At 35.9% G+C, this 27,777-nt stretch overlaps 1 protein-coding gene and 3 long non-coding RNA genes across 13 annotated transcripts; all 4 read right to left on the bottom strand.

The window, feature by feature from the left end:
- Positions 1-277: 277 nt before the first annotated feature.
- On the bottom strand, positions 278-894 carry LOC131661905 (uncharacterized). The gene is made up of 2 exons (XR_009301307.1): positions 851-894; positions 278-601 (listed from the first exon to the last, which is right to left on the bottom strand). It is a non-coding gene; the product is annotated as an uncharacterized LOC131661905 (long non-coding RNA).
- An 841-nt stretch (positions 895-1,735) lies between these two features.
- On the bottom strand, positions 1,736-4,147 carry LOC131661904 (protein TOC75, chloroplastic-like). Of its 10 annotated transcripts, none has more exons than XR_009301304.1 (5): positions 3,540-4,146; positions 3,052-3,196; positions 2,400-2,597; positions 2,225-2,312; positions 1,736-2,125 (listed from the first exon to the last, which is right to left on the bottom strand). XR_009301304.1 is itself a non-coding variant. In XM_058931563.1 (3 exons), the coding sequence occupies exons 1-3, from the start codon at positions 2,523-2,525 to the stop codon at positions 2,096-2,098; spliced, it is 264 nt and encodes an 87-aa protein (XP_058787546.1). In that variant the 5' UTR covers positions 2,526-3,044; the 3' UTR covers positions 1,736-2,095. The 10 variants fall into 10 exon arrangements, 1 of the variants encoding a protein (XP_058787546.1); XR_009301303.1 differs by having other exon boundaries at positions 2,251-2,312; positions 3,540-4,144; XR_009301302.1 differs by having other exon boundaries at positions 2,225-2,597; positions 3,540-4,147.
- Positions 4,148-16,363: 12,216 nt separating this feature from the next.
- LOC131656107 (uncharacterized) lies at positions 16,364-17,519 on the bottom strand. The gene is made up of 2 exons (XR_009299993.1): positions 17,262-17,519; positions 16,364-16,634 (listed from the first exon to the last, which is right to left on the bottom strand). It is a non-coding gene; the product is annotated as an uncharacterized LOC131656107 (long non-coding RNA).
- Positions 17,520-23,101: 5,582 nt separating this feature from the next.
- LOC131656106 (uncharacterized) lies at positions 23,102-24,257 on the bottom strand. Its single transcript, XR_009299992.1, has 2 exons — positions 24,000-24,257; positions 23,102-23,372 (listed from the first exon to the last, which is right to left on the bottom strand). It is a non-coding gene; the product is annotated as an uncharacterized LOC131656106 (long non-coding RNA).
- Positions 24,258-27,777: the final 3,520 nt, after the last annotated feature.

Genomic DNA, 27,777 nt, shown 5'->3' with positions numbered 1-27,777 from the left:
TCACTCCAACTGTCGTTATCAATCGCGACAGGTAAGAAACTGTTGTAAATTGCAAGTAGCGACGGTTACAAACCGTCGGGGATTTAAGTTTGACTTCTTTTTTCAATTCTGATTGCGACGGTTGTAAACTGTCGTTATTTATGTTACATTTAATTTTCAAACAAATTACGGAGGTTTGTAACCCCCGCTAAATATATTAATTTTTTTAAAAAAAACTCATTTATTAAATGTTAATTAGTACATTCAAAATATATTGAAACATATGTGATCTCCATAATTCAAACAACTAAAGAAAGACATTTCTCAAGATCAAACATAACTAGTGAATACATCAAATATCCTCACAGAGAACTAGCCCTCACAAATCTATTGAGTATGCGCTCCAAGCAGGTGCAATACAGTTGTGATATAGAGGATATTTAAGATGTTTCTTAAGACTTGTTTGTTTAAGATTTAGACTCATTTGTCAGGTTACAGAGAACTAGCCCTCACAGATCTATTGAATACGCGTTACAAGCTGATATATATTCGGTAATAACAAACTCATAATGCGCTTGTCTCGGGCTCCTCGCCACTTCAGCATGGAAATTAGTAGATAAACCTGAAATATAAGCTCAGATTTTGTAAAAAAAACACACTCAAAGGAACACAACAATTGCGAAAATAAAACAAGATCGATAGAAACAACACGGGCAATAGAACACCAAATGCCAATATTATAAAGTATTCTATATCACATAATCATTGATCGACTTTGTAGAAAAGGAATATCTTCCAAGAAAGAATAAGGTTATGTCATACTGTGTCAAGTATTATGATCCAAAATAATTGCATATTTTAAGCTTCTTACCTCTAACTAGTAGTATACAATTCTGGATACCCCAAGAGTGTCCTATAAAAAAAGAAATTTATATACTGTTTAATGCCTCTCAAACAAAAAAGGGAGATTTAGAAACAAGTTGTATGCCAAAAATTAGTAAAACTAAAGTGTAATTAATCAAAAGTTTAAATAATAATTCAATAAATGCATGTAAAGATCAAACAATCCACACAAAAATTGATTCAAAAATGGAATACTTACACTCCATGTAAAGATGGAATCTTGTAGGATTTAATTGTTGGAAAATTATGATGTAAAAAGAGAGTCATACTAGAATGAAATTTGATATTTTTTAGTGAAAAAAAAAAAACAGAACAATTTTACTGTAGGTCACATCATGAAAGAGAAAATATAGACATGTGTATATTAAGACTTGAATATAGACATATGTTATAAGAGAAAATATACCTTCACCACTTACCACAATTTACAAATAAAAAATCAATACAAATAGAAATATAATGCAATATGATTAAGGCATAGATGCATACTTAAGAGTCAATGATAAGTTAGATTAAGACTTTGGTTTAAGAACCTAAAACTTCATGAAAGTATTATTATCAAAAGGAGTTCAAACAAAGGGAATGAAATACTGCCAACCAAGAGTTATATATCATATTTCACATTTATATTTTCAATAGTTTGACATCAAGAAACTTCTAAGAAGTAGAGCAAAGCTGAAAAAGAAATTTATCAGCACACATATTCTAACCACAATTAATTCAGCTCATATGAATATTAAGCATAATTGCACATCCATCTCCATTCATCATATGAATATTAAGCATAATTTCACATCAATCTCCATTTATCACATTCAAATACTATTATAAAAAATGTGATTAAAACATGCCTTCAATAAGTAATTCCATGGAGGTACATCTTCACTGATTCCTTTATTAGGTAATACTCTTTGACCATTGGAACATATATGATTGCTTTCATCACGTGTCATTATCTCTTCCATTAACAATCCATAAGTGAATTTACTCTGTCAAGAAAAATTCTGCTTTGCGAAAACAAGAATTGTAAGTTAAAAAGTAAGTTATAAACTAATTAAAAAGCCAAATAAAGAATACTAGTGTAAGATAACCAGTAAACTTATCTCAGGGATATTAGCTTTTACACCAGCATGGTTAACCCATATTGAAGCCACTTCATCCACCCTTGGCCCTCCATTAAACAGTGGACTCTGTTTTCAACTATTGAAGCAACTTACACGGAGCATTCGGTGCCGTGGATTGTCTACACCATACAAATGATAAGCTAAAGAAATCTTTCTATAAAATGGAGAAAAGAACTCGATGAACTAGTATAAGGGTACATGAGGATTCGAGAAGCTACTAGTTGTCATTGAAGCAGTAAGTGACCTATTTATTCTTCGCAGATTCTGATGTTCAAAAGTAATAGTCCCTCCTAGTTTCAGTGAAGCCTATACAAGCATTTAACAGAAAACAAACACATAATTTGGGAAAACAAAGATCAATGTTCAACAAACAAAAATATACTTTCAGCTCACCGTAAATACCAAATTTGGATGCCCTCCTCGCCCAGAAACAATACTACACTCGGTACTAACTTCAACTAATTTCTGCTCCAACTCTTTTGACTTAATTTCAAAAATTATGCTTCTTTCACTTCTCATCAGGCTTCAGATTCACCTAAATGTGGGAAAACAATGCAAGGGAATTTGTGTTCCTCAAAGCTTGTTTTCCATCTTCAATGATAAAAGTATGATTTGGTAGAAGCTATTGTTAATCTAACACAAACAAACATTCACCAACAAGACACAAAATAATAACCATAACATCACAACATGAATCACATTTAGCTCCAAACAAACATTACCAACAAAGAAACATTCATACATTTACATGGTATCTCCATGGCCAATATTGTGAGGAAAATCAGTTTCTTTGTAAACAAAGTTATGGACATGACTAGAATCAATCACATAAAAACTTGGAATTCCAAGCCTGGTTGATAAAGTATGCTTCTAATATTCATTTAACATATAACTCTAGTTTTCCGCAAAAATATATGGAATTGAAATACTTAATCCCTCACTGACAACACTCCCTAACCAAAAGACAAGTATTTTCCATTAGTACCTAATTGAATCAATATAATACCTTAGAAAATGAAGTAAACAAAAAATTCATTATTATTACCTGTAACATTTGACCAATTTTCTCCATAAGAGTCATCTTGCTAATAAGATCCTCAACCCGAATATCAGAGGAATCTCTAGGATTTTTATACTTTTCATGTTTTCTCTCTCCAATAAAATAACCCAGTTGCTTAGTAGCCAAAACCCTACCAAAAAGAAGGGAATTTAGTCATTTTAGCACCTCCTATGTATAGAATCTAATGCAAGAAACCAAAACTTCATTTTTCTTCAATTTATGGCGAGTGCATACAATGTCGTACTAATATTGCATAGGAAAAACACAAACGACTCATGATTAAATGAATTAGAGATAAGGTGGAAGAAGTAGTAGAACATACATAGCCACACATATATATTTGGAACATAAAGCTTTATAACTCAGTCGATGGAAAAAACATATTCAGATATGGAACACACATGTTTAACTCAACAAGATAACTAAGATTTGTTGGTAAAAAATAATAATGAAGAATTTGATTCATTAGTTACCTGCCGCATCCTCATCTTAAGTGTAGAGAAATAGAAATTTCTTGTGTTCTTCCCTTTCTTAAGTTGGATATCATCATGAGGAGCTGATTGAAATCAAACTTGATTGTAAGATGAGATCAACCCGGAATGAAATTGAGACCTAATTGAAGCTAATCGAACAAAAATGTGACCTAGTATTTGTTGAAGATGAATGAATGAGGATGTGACCTAATCTTTGTTGAAACTGATTATGACCTAATCTTCATGGTTCTTTGAAAATATAGATTATAGATATGTAGTTTTATGAGACAATAGAATTCTGAGATATGAGTTGGAGGAACGTGAATTTGAAATTATGATGAAAATAGGGTTTGGAAAGTGCTAGTAGTTTGAAATACAAAGAGGGAAATGGAAAACAAAATATTGGCAAATGCGGGTAGCGAAATTTTAAGGGGGAAAGATGCGGCTGTTGTATAACCGTCCCAACAAAGATGAGAGGTCGGTTCAGCAACCGTCGTGGACCTCATTTGCAAATGATATGTTCTTTTTTATTTAAAAAGCTACGACACTTGTCTTTGACCGTCGTAGAAACTGTCTCAAATGTGGAACAGGGACAGTTTTTAGGTAAGGGTCGCAACTCAAGTGTCGCAAATAGACAAAATTCTTGTAGTGAATCACTCTTCGAAGCTTGGGAATGTTACAAGGACATGCTTAGACTATGCCCTCATCATGGACTCGAAACTCGGCTGATCATCCATACTTTCTATGGTGGTCTCTTATATAACACTAAAATGACTATAGATGCCGCTGCTGGCGGAGCATTAATGGACAAACCTCATGATGAAGCATATAACCTCATAGAGAACATGGCACAAAACCATTACCAATGGGGTGGAGAACGAGCCGCTCTAGAGAAAGCCTAAACCAAAGGAGGAATGTACGAAATAAGTGGTATAGACCGCGTTAACGCTAAAGTAGACGCTTTAACTCAAAAGATCGAGAACTTAACCATCACTCCTTCAGCCACCGCTGCTGCTGTAACACCTAACTGCGAGATTTGTAGATTGACTGGACACGCAGTTGCCGAATGTCAACTCTTGACTGGAGTCCCATCTGATCAAGTAAACTATGCTCAAGGAAACCCTTATTCTAACACGTACAACCCTGGATGGAAAAACCACCCGAACTTTTCTTATAAAAACAACAACGCATTGTACGCGCCTGGACAAGCACCTGCTGTGCCACCTGGCTACCAAAAAGCGCCTGTAGCTGCTCAAAACACCCCTAGGAAGTCAAACCTAGAAATCATGATGGAGAACTTTATAGCTTCCCAACAACAAACCAATAAGGACTTCCTAAATCAAAACAACCACAATAGCGAGCAACTAAAACAACTATCGAACAAAGTAGATGCCTTAGCTACGCATAACAAAATGTTAGAAACTCAAATCTCACAAGTAGCTCAACAACAAGCACCTACTGCCGCCCCTGCTGGCACGTTTCCTGCTCAACCACAACCTAATCCTAAAGGACATGCGAACGCGATAACACTACGAAGTGGAACAAATTACGATGGACCCATTGATCCTAGAACTCAAAACGCACCCATGTCACAACAAGAGCTAAAGGAAACCCAAAAGACATCAACCGATGATCAAACCGCTAAGGCCAAAAAGGGCAACAACGAAGTGGAACCTGAAAAAGAGAAACCTTACGTTCCACCACCACCTTATAAGCCACCAATTCCTTACCCTCAGAGATTAGCTAAATCAAAAACCGAAGCGCAATTTAAAAGATTTGTAGAACTTCTGAAACAATTAAACATAACCATACCGTTCACAGAAGCCATAACTGAAATGCCTTCATACGCTAAATTCCTAAAAGAAATCCTGTCAAACAAAAAGAAACTCGAGGATAACGAAACTGTAACGCTTACCGCTGAATGTAGCGCTATCATCCAAAATAACATGCCTCCAAAACTGAAAGATCCTGGTAGTTTCTCTATACCCTGCGTAATAGGAAAAACCATCATAGAGAAAGCCCTGTGCGATTTAGGAGCCAGTGTTAGTTTGATGCCTCTTTCAACCTGTAAGAAACTAAATCTGGGTGAGCTTAAAGCAACGAGAATGTCTCTTCAATTAGCTGACCGTTCAGTCAAATACCCTGTAGGAATGTTAGAAAATATCCCTGTTCGTGTAGGTCAATTCAACATCCCAACTGATTTCATCATTATGGATATCCAAGAAGATTCTAACATCCCGATCATATTAGGAAGACCCTTCTTAGCAACCGCTGGTGCAATCATAGACGTCAAGCGAGGAAAGCTTACTTTCGAAGTAGGAGAAGAGAAAATAGAATTTATACTCTCCCAATTCCTAAAAGCACCCTCTATAATTGACACATGCTGCTCTGCCGACATAATCGACGAGTGTGTTAATGAAATAAAATCCGAACCAAATAAGGAAACCGAGATCCTAAAAATTCCTATACCGCCAATCTTTGAAGATGACAACTGGCGTGGGGAATATCAAGATGACCATCTGAGCGAATGTCTAGCCTTAACTCCTGATCCTATACCTGGACCGAAGAAACCTGCTATAGAACTGAAAACACTGCCTACCGATCTTAGATACGAATTCCTAGACGAAGAACGTAACCGACCGGTTATAGTTAACGCTGACTTAGGACAAACCGAGACTGTAAAATTACTTACTGTCCTGAGAAAATACCCAACCGCTTTAGGATATAACATATCAGATTTGAAAGGAATAAGTCCTTCCCTCTGTATGCACCGCATTATGCTCGAAGACGATTGTAAAACCTCTAGAGAACATCAAAGGCGTATTGTTATACCCCAAAATTTGCCCACATATTTTTCAAGGAAACTCCAATCTGAAAATTAAGGGTCTCATATCATCATGGATTTTTATTTCAACAAATATCCTGACATATGAAATACTTAGTTTTTAGAATTTTTCTTATACAGTAATTTGGCTTGCAGTTGAATTTATTCTTACGCAAACGCCAAATACTGTTTATTACTTCACACATGCTATTTATTTATTTACAGATAAATAGTACTGACACAATTGGTGCAGAGTTAAATCTTTTTGCAGGCGCAGAATCAGGAAACTCAGACTGTACTGGTAACAAGTAGATTATTATTATCTTTTGTTTCCCACTAATTTTTGTACTATATTCCATTATTTTCAAAAATCTTTTCAAATCTCTTTTTCAAAAATCAAATCTCTCTTTTCCCAACACTATCTCCACTTTCTTTCAAATCTTACTTCCACTCAAATTTTCCTTTTGTACGGAATCACACTATTCCCCAACGTCTCTATCCTTCTTTCCATTCAATAAATACCTCTCATTCTTCCATAAAATCTCACATCAAATTCTAATTCCTTTCTCAAAATTCCACTTCATAATCCATCTTCTCTTCTTCCCTAACAAGAATGGCAAAATGGATAGAGACACTGTCTCTTGCAGTCATCACCATTGCTACGGTGATCATGACTTTCTTCTGCCTGCATAGTCCTGAGGAGTGTGGACCTGCAATGGTTATGCTCCCAATCATCTACATGTTATTGTTCATAGCATGGGTCATTAATCGTCATTCTTAAAATTTGCCGTATTTCTTATTTCTTAAATGTACCGTTTATTCGTCGTACTGTTCAATATAGTATGTAATATTTGTACTGTCAGTATTAAATGTTGTACTATTTGTCATAATATTGCTTAATTACTAAGATAATATTTTGTGTGTTTTCTGCCAGTCAAATATTCCTATTTCTGTGCATTAAATGATTTTCAGGGTTATTATCGGTAATTTTGCCCGCATACCGTAAATATTAGTTATTTATTATGTCTGTGTTTTTAACAAGTCATGTAAATAAACTTTCATCTTTCTCATAAAACATAAAACAAAAACAACAAAAAAGAAAATTAACTTTGACTGTTGATTTTTCACTCTAACTGCTACATCAATACCTGAACAGTCAGTCGACAGCCAAACTGCTGGCAGTACAATTCTCAGTGTTTTGTACCATCAATCAAATCAATCTTTCACAATTCAAAATTCCAAGATTTTTGTTCTAGAAGTCTTCTGAATATCAAGCGATTAGCAGAGACTCAACACTGCACAAAAATCAGGTACGCTTAACTATCTCCTACACAAACAGTCCCTAATCAGGGTTTTTCTTGTTTTTACAGGAGCAACAAGTTTTTGAGAGCTCAAATGGATTTCATACACATCCATATATCTCAAAGTACCATCATACAAATTTTCAAACTTCAATTCACTCAGACGCACCGTCAGCAGCTCAAACAGTCAACAGACGACCCGTTTGACCAAAAAGGTCAACAGACAGTCAAAAATGAAATTTTTTGTCAAAGTCCATATTTTGTCAAAGGATTCATCATTTGATCATTGGATGATCATAATTCATCAAGGAAAGATCAAAAATCAACAAAACCCTAAGATTCAAAATTAGGGTTTTTGCCTGAAAAGTCAACTCAACTTTGACTGATCATAACTCTCTCATCCTTCATCCAAAAAATTCAAACCAAAGCTTGTTTTGAAGGAAATTCAATTATCTTTCAAATGCCATTGATCCCATGGTCATTGGATTCACCATTTGAAAAATATGATCAAAGACATTACAGGTCATTTTCAAAGTCAACAAAAAGACACTTTTTTCAAAAGGACACACAAGGAGCTTCAAAAATCATTTTGACATGAGACCAAAGGCATTGGTTAGAGGACTCTTTGAGGTTTCCAAAAAGTGCAAGATCTCCTTCATATGACAAAAATTGAGGGATTTACACCTTGTTAAAGTTGGCTAAATTTTGGAAAATGCATGAAACCAACATTGTTCAAAATTGCATTTTTTCCAAATGGGGCCAAGTTTTCAGCATTCAAACATCATTTCCATGATGATATGGGCCTCCCACGACCAAGACTAAGCCCACACCATTTTTTATCCATTTTTGGCATAATTTTATCTTATTTTAAGATTAAAATTAAAAAGAAAATGAAATGGATAAAGAATAGCTTGTATTCCAAGCAAGACTCATTCAACTCTGTCCCAAAGCAAAGTACAGCAGAGGAGAAGAAGAAAATCAAGCCATGGTGGCTTAAAGACAAAGCTACCAATGTTGAAAAAGTCAAGATTCCAAAAAACTCATCAATGCTTTTGGCTTAGTTTCTAAGCACTCTAATGCTTATAAATAGGCTATAGCACTTCAGTAAGAAAAGAGACAGAGATAGAGAGCAAAAACTCTTGCTTGTAACACACTTGTAATCTCTCAAAATATTCAAAGAATTTTGAAATTCGAATTCCAAATTTAAGTCACTTTCCATTCAAACTAAACACTCAAACACGTTCCTTGAGCTTCACTGAACATATCCAGGTCATTTGCAAGCTCTGAAACTCCTTGAATCGAACGCTACAGGTCTCGATTCATCCAAACTAAAACTGACTCGTGTCTCATAACCTAAGCATATCTAACACGATGTAGACATATATTTGCACTTGGTGTGGTGTGTAGATCATTTCTGGAGCTTTAATTGAGTTTTAGATGCTTACACACGAAGATACCATTTTAGGGTTCTTAAGCTAAAATTTGGGATCCTCTGATTTAGGCAAAATTAGGAGAAACCAATGACATATTTGAACTCAGGGGACGATTTTAAGCTTAACCATGGTCTCCTAAGTAATTTATATTGCTTGTATGAAATTTTGACATGTGCAGGTCTTGTAGCTACGGACGAAAACCGTCACTAAAGGCTTTACCTACGGTTGCAGAGCCTATAGCAACGGAGAGAGGAAGAAGATGAAGGCGTGGCAGGCTCTGGTTGGCCAGAATGCGCGCGCCAGCTTTTATTCAAATTCTTGGATCCTGTGTTGCGCTGTCTATGCTTTTGTCATGCTCCTCAAAATCTGAGCCCTCTGATTCACTTCCAATCAGATCCAACGTGCCAGATCTCTCACCACACCATGCTCCCTCACAAATTACCACACAGGATCAGTATCCTTTTATTTTCTATTTTATTTTTCTATTTTATTTTAATTTCTTTGCAAAATTAATTAAAAATAGTTTCAAAAATCCAAAAAATACACAAAAAATATTTTTAGACTTCTAAAATAATATATTATTTTCTGAAATAAAAATATTTTATTTTTCTTCAAAATTTCAATATTTTGTATAATTAATTAGTATATATTTATATATTTGCTTTTTAATTATTCTAACCAATCAAAAAATCATAAAAAAAATTGTTCTTTGTGTTAAATATTGTTTATATATTATAAACTAATTTTGTACATATTTTGAATAATTTTATCTTTAAGTTTTAATTATCTGTATAATTATTTGCATAATTATGTTTTAATTAACTTAAATCAATTTCAAATCAAATTTCAAAAATTCCAAAAAAATTAGTTTTGTTTTAAAATTAATTAACAAATATTTTGTACATATTTTAAACTTAATTTCTAGGTTTAAATCTATTTTCATCTCTTTTCTTCATTTTAATTTAATTAATCATGCATTAATTATAATTAAAACCAATCATAAAAAATCCAAAAAAACATGCCTTTTACTTTTCTTGCAATTTAAAATTCCTAGATAAATGTATAGGATGTCAAATTCATGTAAATAGGCTAGTTTACATTTCCCGCACAATCGATGTAATAGCGTAGATTTACTTTCCGCACTTTACATTTCCGCACTTTAATTTCCAGCAAATATAAACTGCGTGTATGTCAAAGATAAAATTGAACCGTTAGATCACTAACTTCAAAGATAAATATCTGAATCCAATCACAATCACACTTGCACCTCTTGAGGTAATCCCTTCTCATTCCTTTCAAAATCAAAGTCAAAATTCTACTATTTCGAGTACAAAATCGAACCTTGCTTTTATATCCGGTGAAAGGATAGATTTTTAAAGGAAATAGGATAAAGACCTTACAACTCAGGGTAGACCTCCTAGTTTGCTTGCTCAAATCAAAACAAACAAAATTCTCATACACTGTTGATTTTTCAAAACTTTCAAAAAAGACAATACTTTGTATACATCCAAACACGGATTATTACAAAGTTAACGTTCTTTTCAAAACATCTTTCGAAAGATAAACAAGCATTTTGTATACATCCACACACGGATCATTACAAAATTCAAATTACAAAGGTATTTGAAACCACATATGAGCAATTTCAGAGCAATTGAAAAGTGATCGAAAAACAAGTGAGCTAAGCAAACTTAAGAGCCCATGGATAACCATGGATACAAAGGGTGCTAACACCTTCCCTTTGTATAACCTACCCCCTTACCCAGAATTTCTTAAAGGTCTTTTTTCTGTTTCTTTTATAAACCTTTCCTTAATTGGATAAAATAAAAGGTCGGTGGCGACTCTGTGATATTTTCAAAAAATGCGAAAGCATTAAGCGACAAAAAAGAGTCAGTTCACGTATCTCTACAGATCAGAGGTATGGCCCGGTATTAAAAAATCGGAGGTCCACACGTATAAATCCTATTATGAGCGATGTGGTTAAAAAGGAAATCCAAAAACTGTTAGAAGCCGGAATAATATACCCTATATCCGATAGTAAATGGGTTAGCCCCGTTCATGTCGTACCAAAGTAAGGAGGAGTTACTGTAATCACTAACACAAAAGGCGAATCTGTAGCGCAATGTACCCAAACTGGATGGAGAATGTGCATTGACTATAGGAAGCTAAACAAAGCTACCCGAAAAGACCATTTCCCTTTACCTTTCATAGATCAAATGCTCGAACGCCTAGCTAAACACTCACATTTCTGTTATCTGGATGGATACTCCGGATTTTTCCAAATTCCTATCCACCCTGACGACCAAGAGAAGACCACATTTACCTGTCCTTATGGTACATTCGCTTATAGACGAATGCCCTTTGGGCTTTGCAATGCACCCGCGACCTTCCAAAGATGCATGATGGCAATATTTGCCGACTTCCTAGATGGAATAATGGAGGTCTTTATGGACGACTTCTCTGTCTGTGGAGGAAGTTTTGAAACATGTTTAGAGAACCTTGAATTGGTACTTAAACGATGCGTAAGCGTAAACCTAGTCCTTAATTGGGAAAAGTGCCATTTCATGGTTCGACAAGGAATTGTACTTGGACACATTGTATCTGATAGAGGGATTGAAGTAGATAAAGCAAAAATCGAAATTATCGAAAACCTTCAACCTCCCAAAACTGTTAGAGAAATAAGAAGTTTTCTAGGACACGCTGGTTTTTACCGATGCTTCATTAAGGATTTCTCTAAAATAACCAAACCCTTAACTGAATTACTAATGAAAGACACCGAATTTATTTTTACCGATAAATGCACTGAAGCATTTCATACGCTTAAACGAGCATTAATCTCTGCGCCAATTATGCAACCTCCCGACTGGAATGAGCCTTTCGAAATAATGTGTGACGCAAGTGATTATGCTGTAGGAGCCGTTCTAGGGCAAAGAAAAGATAAGAAACTACATGTCATATACTATGCGAGTAGAACCCTAGACGAAGCTCAAATGAATTATGCCACGACAGAAAAAGAATTATTAGCTGTCGTATTCGCATTAGACAAGTTCCGTTCTTACCTGGTAGGAGCCAAAATAATCATATACACTGACCACGCTGCCATTAGGTACCTCCTAACCAAGAAAGACGCCAAACCGAGATTGTTGAGATGGATCCTATTATTACAAGAGTTCGACTTGGAAATTAAAGATAAAAAGGGAACTGAAAATGTCGTAGCAGATCACCTCTCTCGATTGGAAAATCTGAAACCCGAACAAGTACCAATTGACGATGATTTCCCTTATGAAAGACTCATCGCTCAGTTAGAAGCCAATGAATTCGAACCATACCATCCAAACGCTGAAACCAACAAATTAGCAGAAATAGCTTTAGCCCGCTCTGACACACCTTGGTATGCAGATTTCGTAAACTACCTAGCTGCTGGTGTGCTTCCTCCTGATCTAAGTTACCAACAGAAGAAGAAATTCTTCCATGACCTAAAACATTACTATTGGGACGATCCACTCCTGTTCAAAAGAGGCCCCGATGGAATCTTTAGACGTTGTGTACCCGAGGAAGAAATAGGAAGTATAATAACACACTGCCATTCTGCACCGTGTGGAGGACACCATAGCACATCTAGAACCTGCGCCAAAATCCTCCAATCTGGACTCTTCTGGCCCAACCTGTGGAAAGATGTTTATTTTGCTGTACTAAACTGTGATAGATGCCAACGAACCGGAAACATTTCGAGACGCGATGAAATGCCTCAAAAGGGCATTCTGGAAGTAGAAATATTTGACGTTTAGGGAATAGACTTTATGGGTCCGTTTCCGTCATCGTTTGGAAATCAATATATACTCGTAGCCGTCGATTACGTTTCAAAATGGATAGAAGCTATCGCTTCTCCTACAAATGATACACGAGTAGTTATCAAACTCTTCAAAAACGTCATCTTTCCTAGGTTCGGTGTGCCTAGACTTGTAGTTATCAAACTCTTCAAAAACGTCATCTTTCCACCTCTGGTACTACAAAAAGGCCCATCAGTGGGAGAAATGAGGTCAATGCAACTCAAATTCAAAAAAGTCGCAAAAGTGAGCAGCATCAATCTGTAGGGGCAGTTCTGATCTCCGCATCTGCACCTCAAAAAGATCAACAGCCAAAATATACGCATCGACCAGATGCACCAAGAAGAAATTTCACCAAAATCAACATGCCAATTTCTCAGGCATTGCAGCACTTGCTAAAAGCAGATCTGATCACCTTAAGAGGTCCTCCAAAGAATGTCAACACTTCCTCTATGAATTATCGCCCTGATGCGACATGTGCCTATCACTCAAACTGTCCAGGACATGACGCAGATCACTGCTGGGCCCTGAAAAATAAAATACAAGATATGATAGATGCTGGTGAAATTGAGTTCGATCCTCCAGAAACTCCAAATGTCATCACAGCACCTATGCCAAAGCATGACAAAACTGTCAACGCTATCCTGGACACTGTTTACATCTATGATGTGAACGAATTATCAACTCCACTCTGCGAAGTCAAAGGAAAGCTAATCCGAGCTGGTTACTTCCCAGGGTGTGACCCCGACTGCTTTTATTGCTCATGCCTGCCCAATGGTTGTGAAAATCTGAGGATGGGAATTCAAAAGTGGATGGATCGCCGTATCATTATGTTTGAGAGGCTCCCTTCTATGGACGTGCTGTGCGAAGTCTTTGCAAACGGGATAAGAATAGAGGATGTCTCAGTGATCTCCAGTTTACCATTCAAAATCTCTGCCAAGACTCCATTCAAAATTTCTGCTACACTCAAAGTGGCATCAGTAGTCATTGCTAGTCCAACTCCATTTCCATACTCCTCAGACAAAGCTGTCCCATGGGGATATGACGCTAATGTTTACGTTCATGGAGTTAAGCAAAGTACCTCGACTGAAGAGACCGCAAAGTTAACTACTCCAACTGTGGGTAATATTGTGGGTACCAGCAAGATCACGAGAAGTGGAAGAATCTTTTCACCAGAAATTTCTCCAAATGTTGCTGCTGGTCTAGTCCGAGTCCCAGTTCCTAATCAAAATGTCAACGCTCGAGGCAAAGAGCCACAAGTTGAACAAATTCAAACCCCGGTGGAGATCACTGCTGAGGATCCATCAAAGCAAGAAATGGAGGAAATATTGAAAATCATCTGCAAGCGTGATTACAATATTATTGAGCAACTGGGGCACACTGCTTCAAAAATCTCAATGCTATCTCTGCTAAAATATTCAGAAGCTCATGCCAAAGCTCTGATGAAGTTCCTCAAAGCTGCGCATGTGCCTCAAGAGATCTCAGTCGACCAATTTGAGAATTGTGTTGCCAATCTAACCGTGAGCAATGGTCTCGGTTTCTCTGATATGGATCTAACCCCTGCTGGGAAAAATCACAACAAAGCCTTACATATCTCCATTGAATGTAATGGCACCACTCTATCTCATGTGCTAGTAGATAACGGTTCTTGTCTGAACGTGTTACCGAAAACAGTACTAGAAAAACTTGACTTCGAAGGAATTGTGTTACAACCAAGCGATGTTGTGGTAAGAGCCTTTGACGGGTCAACCAGAACGGTATACGGAAAAGTGAATCTCCCAATCAGAGTGGGTTCTCAAATCTTTGATTCTATCTTTTACGTAATGGAAATTCACCCAGCCTACTCCTGTTTACTTGGACGCCCTTGGATACATGGGGCAAACGCTGTAACTTCTACCCTGCATCAGAAGTTAAAATATCCAGTAAAAGGAAAGATTGTCACAGTCTATGGCGAAGAGGAATATGTGGTTAGTCACCTAAGCAATTCCAAATATGTTGAGTTGGAGGACGAATTCATCGAAACTCCATACCAATCATTTGAGGTGGTCTCTCCAGATGTCTCTACCACCAAGCATATTCCTGCTACTCCAACTACAACTATGGCTTCTCTCAAAGATGCCAAAGCCATGATTGAACAGGGTGATTGCACAGTATGGGGACAGCTTCCCGATATACCCTACAAGTCTGACAAACTAGGTCTGGGCTATAATAGTGAAGATCAAAAGAATGATCAAAGTCCTCGTTCTGGAGGATTAATGTCACACTTCGTCAGCCAAGAAGTAAACGCTATTGAAGATGAAGGAGTGTTCTTGAACCATATCATTCAGCCATATCCAGATGAAATTCCACCCATTTCCATGGGAATGTGGGATGCTGTGGGAGAACCAAACGGCGGGTATAATTATCAGTATGCCGAACCTCAGAATTCTTATATTGCTATGGAAGACATTACCCCGACTAGATGGGGTGATCAAATTGGAAATGACGAAAGTTTCACAAGTCTCGCCACTGAGCAATATCAAAATCCACCCAAAGAAGTATGGGACACGCTAGGAGAACCCAGCGGCAAATATGACTATATGGTGAAATATTCCGCTCCTCCGAGCTCACAAATTGCCATGGAGGACATTGTCCCAACTGGATGGGATGAACATTACGATGACAATTTCGCTCTTGAAAAAGCCAGGGAAATACCAAATAACGAGGGTTGCTTTCTGTCAGCATACACTCCTCACCAAGATGCACAAGTCTCTATTCAAGACATCATCCCGACTTCATGGGACGGCCTTATCGAGCATCTCGCTCAGCCGACAGAGATATCTCAGCCTGGGCTCTCGTATCCAGCAGAGTATATCCCTTATCCCGAAGGATCACCGGCTCATTTTCCCACTAATGAAATCAATGCTGTGGAAGATGAAAAAGACAACTGCAACTGGAACAGCTGGGTACCCCCTGCTCACAACAGTGGATTGAACAACTGGAAAGCTGAGGATGTGATCTCCTTTGACCAGGAGTAAATGCCATTTCCTGTTTTCTTTGTGTATAATGTGCAAAGATAAAAGTGGTTCCTGAACAATCTGTCATACCCCAATTTTTGACCCAGATATTTTATTCATCTCTGGTTTGTCACATTCATACTTTGCATACATTCATCGTTTAACTATCGCGTCTTTGTATATTTAACGAAAAATTGACTTTTTATTTAAAGTCGAAAAAAAAAAAACTTTTGCATCTCTAGTTGATTTTTGTTTCACATTGTTTTATATTTTTATTTCAAGACATTTTTGAATTGGAATTATTAATTAAAATCATATTTTAATTATTAATACTAATTTAAATTTGAATGGAAATAGAATTAAAATAATTCAATTGTCATTAACCATTTATTTATTTATTTTAAAATCTATTTCATTAAGATATTCATTCTTTTCGTCCAATAAATCAGTCCAAAAAAACTCCAATTTACAAAGATGTACCAAAAATTATTAAGTTACAGCCCAAAGTGTTTTTTTGCATCAATTTGCATTTGCATTTACATCAGTGTATTTGCATCAGCGGAAAAGACCAAAATAATACAAATTTCTTGTCTTCACGTGTCCCTGCTATGCCATGCTGCTACCTCTCCACCATGCCATAACACTCCAAGAAACCTGCTTCTTGCTGCTGCACATAACTGTCCAAAACTTGCACAAAAATGGCAAGACAAGTCCCTGCATCAAAAAGCAACAAAAACAGTTACTTCAATTGTTCAAATCTTCATACCATTTTCCCCCCAATTCTACATCTAAAACCCTAATCTCAGCCTATATAAACATGTACTCATCACAACAGCAAGAGGAAGAGGCAGCCACCAAAACTTAATAGAAATACTCTGCCATCTTGCTCTGCTAAACGATAGCCTGACCTTCAACACACATACTTCCCTATATTCATCCAACCACACCACACTCAACACTCTCTCACGATATCCACACCATACACACGCAAAATAGCAGAAAACCTTCACCCTCAATCCACCTCTCAAAGAACTCTGCTCAATACACTCTATAATCCTTACACTCAACAGAACTATAACACAAAAAACCTCACGAATCATCACCCCCTCACTCACTCAATCCGCAACATACCTTACAAACTTTCAACTCACATAACTCCATACTCACCTTTACACCAACTTCACCTCAATATACCACTCCATCAAAACCGAAAACTCATCCTTATTCACACATCAACTCAACATAAACGCAGAAGCAAAACACAGAGATCCACCGCAGTAAAAATCACCACTAAATCACGCACAGAACGAGTCAGAAGAAGAAAGACGCGGAGAATCATACCTGGGTTCGAGTGTTGTTTTCTTTATGCATTTTACATAGCTTATTTTCTTCTAACGTTTTGTGATTTGTATCTACTGCCCATAACAAAATCGAGAGAGTTTGAGTTTCTTCCATGACTTCGTGCGAGCATAAACTGAGAGAGAAATCGAGAGAGTCGAATCGAGATGAAGACAGAGTGGGGAGTTTGTGTTTTATATTTTCTTCGTGAAAACGGCCGCGAGAGAGAAGAAGATCAGAGGGTGATAGCCGGTGGATTTAGGGTTCTCTGAACCCGTTTCCTTTCTAAAATAAAAGGGGTTTGGATCTGGTTTTGAACCGGCTCGGCCCAAGGTCCTTCCATTTTTTATGTTTTGTTGTTTTGTTTCTTCTGTCATTGGGCCTCACCCCCCTGTTTCGAATACAACACCCCATGGCCCAATGTGCTTCTTTTTTTTTTACCAATTTTATTCTTTATTTTTTTTATATACCAAATTCTTTTTTTAAAATGATAAGTCATTCTTTTCTTTAATTAAAATTAGATTTATTTTTCTATAAAATCCTTAAAAATGTTTATATTATTTATTTAATTTATCTAAAGAACAAAGAGTATCTCATTTAGATGTATGTTTAGAATTTCTTTTCAAATATTATTTATATACCAAAATTTTTGTTTTAGATTTAAAGTTCCCTTTTAATTAAAAGTTATTATTTTCATAGAAAATACCAAAAATATCTTCACTTTATATGTATGTTTAGAATTTCTTTTCAAATACTTTAAAAAATGATACAAAAATAGCTTTTTCTTAATCGAGTCGAGTTTTGAGTTTTAATGGATGAATCAAGGAGGGTTCGTACGTACTTGTACGATTTGTCCTAAAAGTATTTGGGTGATGGCCGTTAAGCTTTTATTCGAATACTTGGATTCCATTAAACGCTCCATAAAACTCGATTTAATTCACCATTTTCTTTACAAAAAAAAAACACTTTCATTTAATCAAATCATTTTATCTATAATGGAAAGAAGAGTTTGTACGTACTTGTACAATTTGTTCTTTAAACATTTAGGCGATGGCCGTTAAGCCTTTGTTTGGATGTTTAAACTCCATTAAAGACTTTATAAAAATCAATTTAACAAACACTCTTTCAAGTATCTTAAGCGATGGCCGTTAAGCTTTTGTTTAAATACTTGGATCCAATTAAATGTCTTTCAACTCATCAAATCATCTTCATCACCTACGAGGAGGTTGTACGTACTTGTACAATTTTCTCTTTCAAACATTTGAGCGATGGCCGTTAAGCTTTTGTTTAAATGTTTGATTTCTCTTAACAAACAAACTTTCAATTCATTCATACCCTTTTACATTCTAAAACACTTTTTTTCATAAAACAAGACACTTATTCAATTTCAATACGAACATACTTCCACATGTGAAGATCTAACATCTTCCACTCGAATGCGATGATGGCCAAAATCATGTCTTATCTTGATTTAGTTATCCATTCTTGTAGTGATATCATATCCATGTGCGCGTAGTATTTCCATTTGAAAGCGATCGAGTACCTCTCGCTAAAATCAATCAACAAAACATTTCGTAGTTTTATCCCGAACTACGATTGCTCTGACTTTCCCATTGCATTAGGGAATACGTAGGCACAAGATACAAACGTCTTGGCGAGCACAATAATAAAAAAATCTTATTTTGTTTCTTCCTTCTTTCCAACCTAATAAATAACGCAAATAGATAATAAGCTAACAATTGATCACAAGATTAACTAAATGGGTCCCATCGAGTACGATGGAAGTGAGGGGTGCTAATACCTTCCCCTTGCTTAACCGACTCCCGAACCCTAATTTGGTTGCGATGACCATCTTATCCGTTCTTTTTTTTTAATTCGTGGGTTTTATCGATATTTTCCCTTTCCTTTTAGGAATAAATAAAGTTCGGTGGCGACTCTGTTGTACTTCGAATGCGTGAAAACGCGTCAAGTCACATTTTTACCGCTACAGAAAGTGGCGACTCTGCTGGGGATATCCAAGAGAGTCAACCCTAGTTTAGTTTTTATTGTGATATTATTAGCTTTATTTATTTGCTTTTTATTTCTTTTATTGTTTCTTTTCTTATCGTATGGTTGGAATATTTTTGGCACTTTATGGACAAAGCTCTACACCCGAGCTCAAGAAACACATAAGATAAGATGGTGGGTTAGTATTAAACTTGCTTGACGTAGTGTCAAGTGGGAGGTACTAATACCCCGCCTAGAGTAGGTCCTTTGAGAAGATGTCTTTGGTTAAGTAAGTTATTTACTTGAGCGATGATGTTTTCAATTTGGATCGTTAACTCTAGGGACCTTTAGAAAAACCCTTAAACCATGACTTTTTAGGAAATGGTGGTTTCGCGCCCAACTTGCGTAACGTAACTATTACCGTGGGTAAGTGCGAAAACCACACTCAGAATAGGCTTCATTTGAAAACATGGTTGTGTGGGAAGTTATTTGCTAGATGATCAAGTTTTCAAAAGTAGCTCGTAACTCTGAGAACTGTGTCTAGAACCTTGTTGGAAAGAACCTTAGAACTATCCTATTGTGTGCCACTTTGTGCTGAGAAATTAGAATATTTCTGTTCCATACGATTTGAAATCTGTTACATGTAAACCATACATTACATAACATGACATACATCTTTGCATAAAAATAACAAAAAATTTCATGCATCCATATTCATACATTCAAGTTGTCAATTCATATCGTCTGTCTTCGTCTTCACACTTGTTTTTCCACTGTCAAACTGGTTCCTCAACACTTGGGACTGGAATTATGTTTCAGTAAACTATGGAAGAGCTTAAACAAGAAGAAGATCAATCAACTGGGTCAAGAATGACAAGTTACTAGTGTTTCAGACAGGATCGATCTTCCTCGTCACTGATTAGTCACTAGGCCTTGTTTCCTTCTGTTTGCAATTTCCTTGTTTTATATTGTGTACTGCATTGAACTTTGTTTGTTCCTGAATGTTAGTTTTAATGAAATGAGCATTACATATTTGAATCAATTCACTTACATCCACTGTGTTTATCTTTATGCTTTATCTTTCAAAAAAAAAAAAACAAAAATATATCTCTTGTTCACTTTCTTTATCAACTTTTGTTTATGCAAAGATTTGAGGGAGGATGATGACAACGAAATACCCAAGTTGTTGAATTGTATGCTTTCAAATGAAACTTCGCTGATGATGTACAGGCATTGTTTCAAATCCCCAAACACTGGAGAAATAAGGAAGTTAATCCCTAGTCAACCCCCTCCGAGCCTTCGAAGTTGGAGTTTCTTTTTAAACAAAAAACCGCAATTTTAACCTGGGGCAGGGTAGTTCTCAGTTAATTTACCTGTGCATTCAAATTTAAGATAATCATTAAGTACACCTTCCAATAAGGGTTTCAATCGAAAGTGACCAAGATGGTTATCGTTAATCGTTATCAAAGCATTCACTATCTTTCCAATACAAAAAAAATATATTTCAAAAAAAAGAAAAAAAGCCCGCTAAGTCAAAACCTATGAAGGAGACTTAGGCAAAATTGGGGCATCCCGCTGGCTGTAATCTCAAATGAAACAGTTTAAGCAAAAGTTAGGGATATAAGAAAAAAAGAAGTCAATAAGTTCCTGAACAACAATAAAACATTATGACTATCAAAAGGAAGAAGTGAGTGTCATCTCAAAGATCCCCTTGGCCTTTAAACCATCATCATTATCATAGGTGCAATTCCAAAGCCTCTTGGAGCCTGAATGCATAATTTGAATTAACTGAGCGTAGGACTGGAGATCATCATGAAGAATGGGGTGGGTACAAATATACTTTGAGCCTATTTCCTTTGTTTCTAAAACCGTGAACCAAACCACGTTACAACCTTCAAAAGACCTAATTGAAGCAAGGTTTATTTTGAAAGCATACTACAACAAGGTTGCGTTAACCTGACTCCTAAAGATTTTTGCAAATCGTTTCTTTTACCATACCTTTGCTTTGTCCATCACTTTAAATGTCTAGACAACTGTGTTTGGACTTTTGATTCATTTGCTATACATCAATAAAATCATTCCTACAATGACTTTGATTTCAAAATATGCTTTGAGCGTTGCATTAAAGTTTCCATTTTTGAATGAACATTTTATTTGCAAGCAAGTACTCGTCTTTCAAGGAAGTTCAAACAGACGAGAAACTTGATCAGTGATCCTATCAGGGGCACCTTACTTCAAAGATCTTGTTTTTTAAAAGTTATATTGGGGGCAAGTATTACCAACATTCATTTCAAAGAACTGAAGCAACGATCAGATAACAATCAGCCAGTCAGGGGCAGTCCTCTTCAGCAATCCCTAAGCAATTTATCAGTCCTTCTCAAAGGGATCATCAGTGTGACATAACAGATGTTGGCAGTGTTCTCGTGTTGAGGAATCAGAATTCCAATCTTCCCTCGCAAAAGAGTCTACCTCAGCTTTCATAACCAATTGCATCACATTGATCATTCATCACGCATAGAAAATTCATTATCATGCATGAAAACAAAATTCATGCTCATTTACATTCTTTCAAGGTCTCGTTGTTATCAAACATCTTACATCGAGATCTAAGTCCAACTAACTTGGCATTTACCAAGGTAGTTTCGCCTTACATTCATCAGTACATTAGCTGATAATGTTAACTCTCTATTATGTTCATCAGTACATTAGCTGATGTTAATCACCCTTTGTTGCTATCATCAGTACATTAACTGACAATACGCACTTTTGTTGCCCCTCATTGGTACAATAGCTAATGTAAGACTTTCATCAGCACATTAGCTGATGTCAGTTGTCTCCTATTTCCCTTCATCAGTACATTAGCTGATGATTGGTCATAGTTATTTCATCCTTATCAGTACACTAGCTGGTATAGGACCTATCTTCGTCAGTACATTAACTGACGTTGGCCTATTTCCTCCTTCCCTATCAGTACATTAGCTGGTATAGGAGTCATTTTCGTCAGTACATTAGTTGATAAGAGTTCCCTCTTGTTTCCCTCATCAGTACATTAACTGGTGCAGGTCGATTTGTTTCACATCTTCAGTACATTAACTGATGATATCATCCTTTTTTTTCCCTCTTCAGTACATTAATTCGAGTCGTGTATCCTTTTCGTCTTTAGTCAGTACATTAGCTGATAATATATATCCTTTTGTTCATCAGTACATTAGCTGATGTTAATGTTCTCCTTTGCCTTCCTCAGTACACTGGCTGATATTGGTCCTTGTTTTTGTCCAGTGCTATTCTTGGATGCCACATTCCACTGATAGTTTGTCTCTTGTGGCGCCTGATTCCCCGCAAAATTCAACATATGTCTCGTATCATATTGCATTCAAGAAAAAAGAGTCCATGCATTGCATTTCATCTGCATAAGAAGGACAAAAATTTGGGTCTTCTGGTATTTAATTACTTTTCGCCATAGACGCCTGGCTCAAGATAATTAAATAGGGGCATCTGTCATACCCCAATTTTTGACCCAGATATTTTATTCATCTCTGGTTTGTCACATTCATACTTTGCATACATTCATCGTTTAACTATCGCGTCTTTGTATATTTAACGAAAAATTGACTTTTTATTTAAAGTCGAAAAAAAAAAAACTTTTGCATCTCTAGTTGATTTTTGTTTCACATTGTTTTATATTTTTATTTCAAGACATTTTTGAATTGGAATTATTAATTAAAATCATATTTTAATTATTAATACTAATTTAAATTTGAATGGAAATAGAATTAAAATAATTCAATTGTCATTAACCATTTATTTATTTATTTTAAAATCTATTTCATTAAGATATTCATTCTTTTCGTCCAATAAATCAGTCCAAAAAAACTCCAATTTACAAAGATGTACCAAAAATTATTAAGTTACAGCCCAAAGTGTTTTTTTGCATCAATTTGCATTTGCATTTACATCAGTGTATTTGCATCAGCGGAAAAGACCAAAATAATACAAATTTCTTGTCTTCACGTGTCCCTGCTATGCCATGCTGCTACCTCTCCACCATGCCATAACACTCCAAGAAACCTGCTTCTTGCTGCTGCACATAACTGTCCAAAACTTGCACAAAAATGGCAAGACAAGTCCCTGCATCAAAAAGCAACAAAAACAGTTACTTCAATTGTTCAAATCTTCATACCATTTTCCCCCCAATTCTACATCTAAAACCCTAATCTCAGCCTATATAAACATGTACTCATCACAACAGCAAGAGGAAGAGGCAGCCACCAAAACTTAATAGAAATACTCTGCCATCTTGCTCTGCTAAACGATAGCCTGACCTTCAACACACATACTTCCCTATATTCATCCAACCACACCACACTCAACACTCTCTCACGATATCCACACCATACACACGCAAAATAGCAGAAAACCTTCACCCTCAATCCACCTCTCAAAGAACTCTGCTCAATACACTCTATAATCCTTACACTCAACAGAACTATAACACAAAAAACCTCACGAATCATCACCCCCTCACTCACTCAATCCGCAACATACCTTACAAACTTTCAACTCACATAACTCCATACTCACCTTTACACCAACTTCACCTCAATATACCACTCCATCAAAACCGAAAACTCATCCTTATTCACACATCAACTCAACATAAACGCAGAAGCAAAACACAGAGATCCACCGCAGTAAAAATCACCACTAAATCACGCACAGAACGAGTCAGAAGAAGAAAGACGCGGAGAATCATACCTGGGTTCGAGTGTTGTTTTCTTTATGCATTTTACATAGCTTATTTTCTTCTAACGTTTTGTGATTTGTATCTACTGCCCATAACAAAATCGAGAGAGTTTGAGTTTCTTCCATGACTTCGTGCGAGCATAAACTGAGAGAGAAATCGAGAGAGTCGAATCGAGATGAAGACAGAGTGGGGAGTTTGTGTTTTATATTTTCTTCGTGAAAACGGCCGCGAGAGAGAAGAAGATCAGAGGGTGATAGCCGGTGGATTTAGGGTTCTCTGAACCCGTTTCCTTTCTAAAATAAAAGGGGTTTGGATCTGGTTTTGAACCGGCTCGGCCCAAGGTCCTTCCATTTTTTATGTTTTGTTGTTTTGTTTCTTCTGTCATTGGGCCTCACCCCCCTGTTTCGAATACAACACCCCATGGCCCAATGTGCTTCTTTTTTTTTTACCAATTTTATTCTTTATTTTTTTTATATACCAAATTCTTTTTTTAAAATGATAAGTCATTCTTTTCTTTAATTAAAATTAAATTTATTTTTCTATAAAATCCTTAAAAATGTTTATATTATTTATTTAATTTATCTAAAGAACAAAGAGTATCTCATTTAGATGTATGTTTAGAATTTCTTTTCAAATATTATTTATATACCAAAATTTTTGTTTTAGATTTAAAGTTCCCTTTTAATTAAAAGTTATTATTTTCATAGAAAATACCAAAAATATCTTCACTTTATATGTATGTTTAGAATTTCTTTTCAAATACTTTAAAAAATGATACAAAAATAGCTTTTTCTTAATCGAGTCGAGTTTTGAGTTTTAATGGATGAATCAAGGAGGGTTCGTACGTACTTGTACGATTTGTCCTAAAAGTATTTGGGTGATGGCCGTTAAGCTTTTATTCGAATACTTGGATTCCATTAAACGCTCCATAAAACTCGATTTAATTCACCATTTTCTTTACAAAAAAAAAACACTTTCATTTAATCAAATCATTTTATCTATAATGGAAAGAAGAGTTTGTACGTACTTGTACAATTTGTTCTTTAAACATTTAGGCGATGGCCGTTAAGCCTTTGTTTGGATGTTTAAACTCCATTAAAGACTTTATAAAAATCAATTTAACAAACACTCTTTCAAGTATCTTAAGCGATGGCCGTTAAGCTTTTGTTTAAATACTTGGATCCAATTAAATGTCTTTCAACTCATCAAATCATCTTCATCACCTACGAGGAGGTTGTACGTACTTGTACAATTTTCTCTTTCAAACATTTGAGCGATGGCCGTTAAGCTTTTGTTTAAATGTTTGATTTCTCTTAACAAACAAACTTTCAATTCATTCATACCCTTTTACATTCTAAAACACTTTTTTTCATAAAACAAGACACTTATTCAATTTCAATACGAACATACTTCCACATGTGAAGATCTAACATCTTCCACTCGAATGCGATGATGGCCAAAATCATGTCTTATCTTGATTTAGTTATCCATTCTTGTAGTGATATCATATCCATGTGCGCGTAGTATTTCCATTTGAAAGCGATCGAGTACCTCTCGCTAAAATCAATCAACAAAACATTTCGTAGTTTTATCCCGAACTACGATTGCTCTGACTTTCCCATTGCATTAGGGAATACGTAGGCACAAGATACAAACGTCTTGGCGAGCACAATAATAAAAAAATCTTATTTTGTTTCTTCCTTCTTTCCAACCTAATAAATAACGCAAATAGATAATAAGCTAACAATTGATCACAAGATTAACTAAATGGGTCCCATCGAGTACGATGGAAGTGAGGGGTGCTAATACCTTCCCCTTGCTTAACCGACTCCCGAACCCTAATTTGGTTGCGATGACCATCTTATCCGTTCTTTTTTTTTAATTCGTGGGTTTTATCGATATTTTCCCTTTCCTTTTAGGAATAAATAAAGTTCGGTGGCGACTCTGTTGTACTTCGAATGCGTGAAAACGCGTCAAGTCACATTTTTACCGCTACAGAAAGTGGCGACTCTGCTGGGGATATCCAAGAGAGTCAACCCTAGTTTAGTTTTTATTGTGATATTATTAGCTTTATTTATTTGCTTTTTATTTCTTTTATTGTTTCTTTTCTTATCGTATGGTTGGAATATTTTTGGCACTTTATGGACAAAGCTCTACACCCGAGCTCAAGAAACACATAAGATAAGATGGTGGGTTAGTATTAAACTTGCTTGACGTAGTGTCAAGTGGGAGGTACTAATACCCCGCCTAGAGTAGGTCCTTTGAGAAGATGTCTTTGGTTAAGTAAGTTATTTACTTGAGCGATGATGTTTTCAATTTGGATCGTTAACTCTAGGGACCTTTAGAAAAACCCTTAAACCATGACTTTTTAGGAAATGGTGGTTTCGCGCCCAACTTGCGTAACGTAACTATTACCGTGGGTAAGTGCGAAAACCACACTCAGAATAGGCTTCATTTGAAAACATGGTTGTGTGGGAAGTTATTTGCTAGATGATCAAGTTTTCAAAAGTAGCTCGTAACTCTGAGAACTGTGTCTAGAACCTTGTTGGAAAGAACCTTAGAACTATCCTATTGTGTGCCACTTTGTGCTGAGAAATTAGAATATTTCTGTTCCATACGATTTGAAATCTGTTACATGTAAACCATACATTACATAACATGACATACATCTTTGCATAAAAATAACAAAAAATTTCATGCATCCATATTCATACATTCAAGTTGTCAATTCATATCGTCTGTCTTCGTCTTCACACTTGTTTTTCCACTGTCAAACTGGTTCCTCAACACTTGGGACTGGAATTATGTTTCAGTAAACTATGGAAGAGCTTAAACAAGAAGAAGATCAATCAACTGGGTCAAGAATGACAAGTTACTAGTGTTTCAGACAGGATCGATCTTCCTCGTCACTGATTAGTCACTAGGCCTTGTTTCCTTCTGTTTGCAATTTCCTTGTTTTATATTGTGTACTGCATTGAACTTTGTTTGTTCCTCAATGTTAGTTTTAATGAAATGAGCATTACATATTTGAATCAATTCACTTACATCCACTGTGTTTATCTTTATGCTTTATCTTTCAAAAAAAAAAAACAAAAATATATCTCTTGTTCACTTTCTTTATCAACTTTTGTTTATGCAAAGATTTGAGGGAGGATGATGACAACGAAATACCCAAGTTGTTGAATTGTATGCTTTCAAATGAAACTTCGCTGATGATGTACAGGCATTGTTTCAAATCCCCAAACACTGGAGAAATAAGGAAGTTAATCCCTAGTCAACCCCCTCCGAGCCTTCGAAGTTGGAGTTTCTTTTTAAACAAAAAACCGCAATTTTAACCTGGGGCAGGGTAGTTCTCAGTTAATTTACCTGTGCATTCAAATTTAAGATAATCATTAAGTACACCTTCCAATAAGGGTTTCAATCGAAAGTGACCAAGATGGTTATCGTTAATCGTTATCAAAGCATTCACTATCTTTCCAATACAAAAAAAATATATTTCAAAAAAAAGAAAAAAAGCCCGCTAAGTCAAAACCTATGAAGGAGACTTAGGCAAAATTGGGGCATCCCGCTGGCTGTAATCTCAAATGAAACAGTTTAAGCAAAAGTTAGGGATATAAGAAAAAAAGAAGTCAATAAGTTCCTGAACAACAATAAAACATTATGACTATCAAAAGGAAGAAGTGAGTGTCATCTCAAAGATCCCCTTGGCCTTTAAACCATCATCATTATCATAGGTGCAATTCCAAAGCCTCTTGGAGCCTGAATGCATAATTTGAATTAACTGAGCGT

Source organism: Vicia villosa, linkage group LG3 (genome assembly GCF_029867415.1).
Source record: "Vicia villosa cultivar HV-30 ecotype Madison, WI linkage group LG3, Vvil1.0, whole genome shotgun sequence".
NCBI lineage: Eukaryota > Viridiplantae > Streptophyta > Magnoliopsida > Fabales > Fabaceae > Vicia > Vicia villosa.
The sequence above is the reverse complement of the archived record's forward strand: the minus strand, read 5'-3'. Positions and strand labels throughout refer to the sequence as shown.

Excerpts from the sequence above, each read along its gene's own strand:
- LOC131661904 (XM_058931563.1), bottom strand. The coding sequence starts at position 2,525 with ATGAGAAGTGAAAGAAGCATAATTTTTGAAATTAAGTCAAAAGAGTTG. Across the intron at positions 2,313-2,399 it reads ATCCAAATTTGGTATTTACG|GCTTCACTGAAACTAGGAGG; the intron begins GTGAGCTGAAAG and ends ATGCTTGTATAG. Across the intron at positions 2,126-2,204 it reads GTAGCTTCTCGAATCCTCAT|ACAATCCACGGCACCGAATG; the intron begins GTACCCTTATAC and ends TGTATGGTGTAG.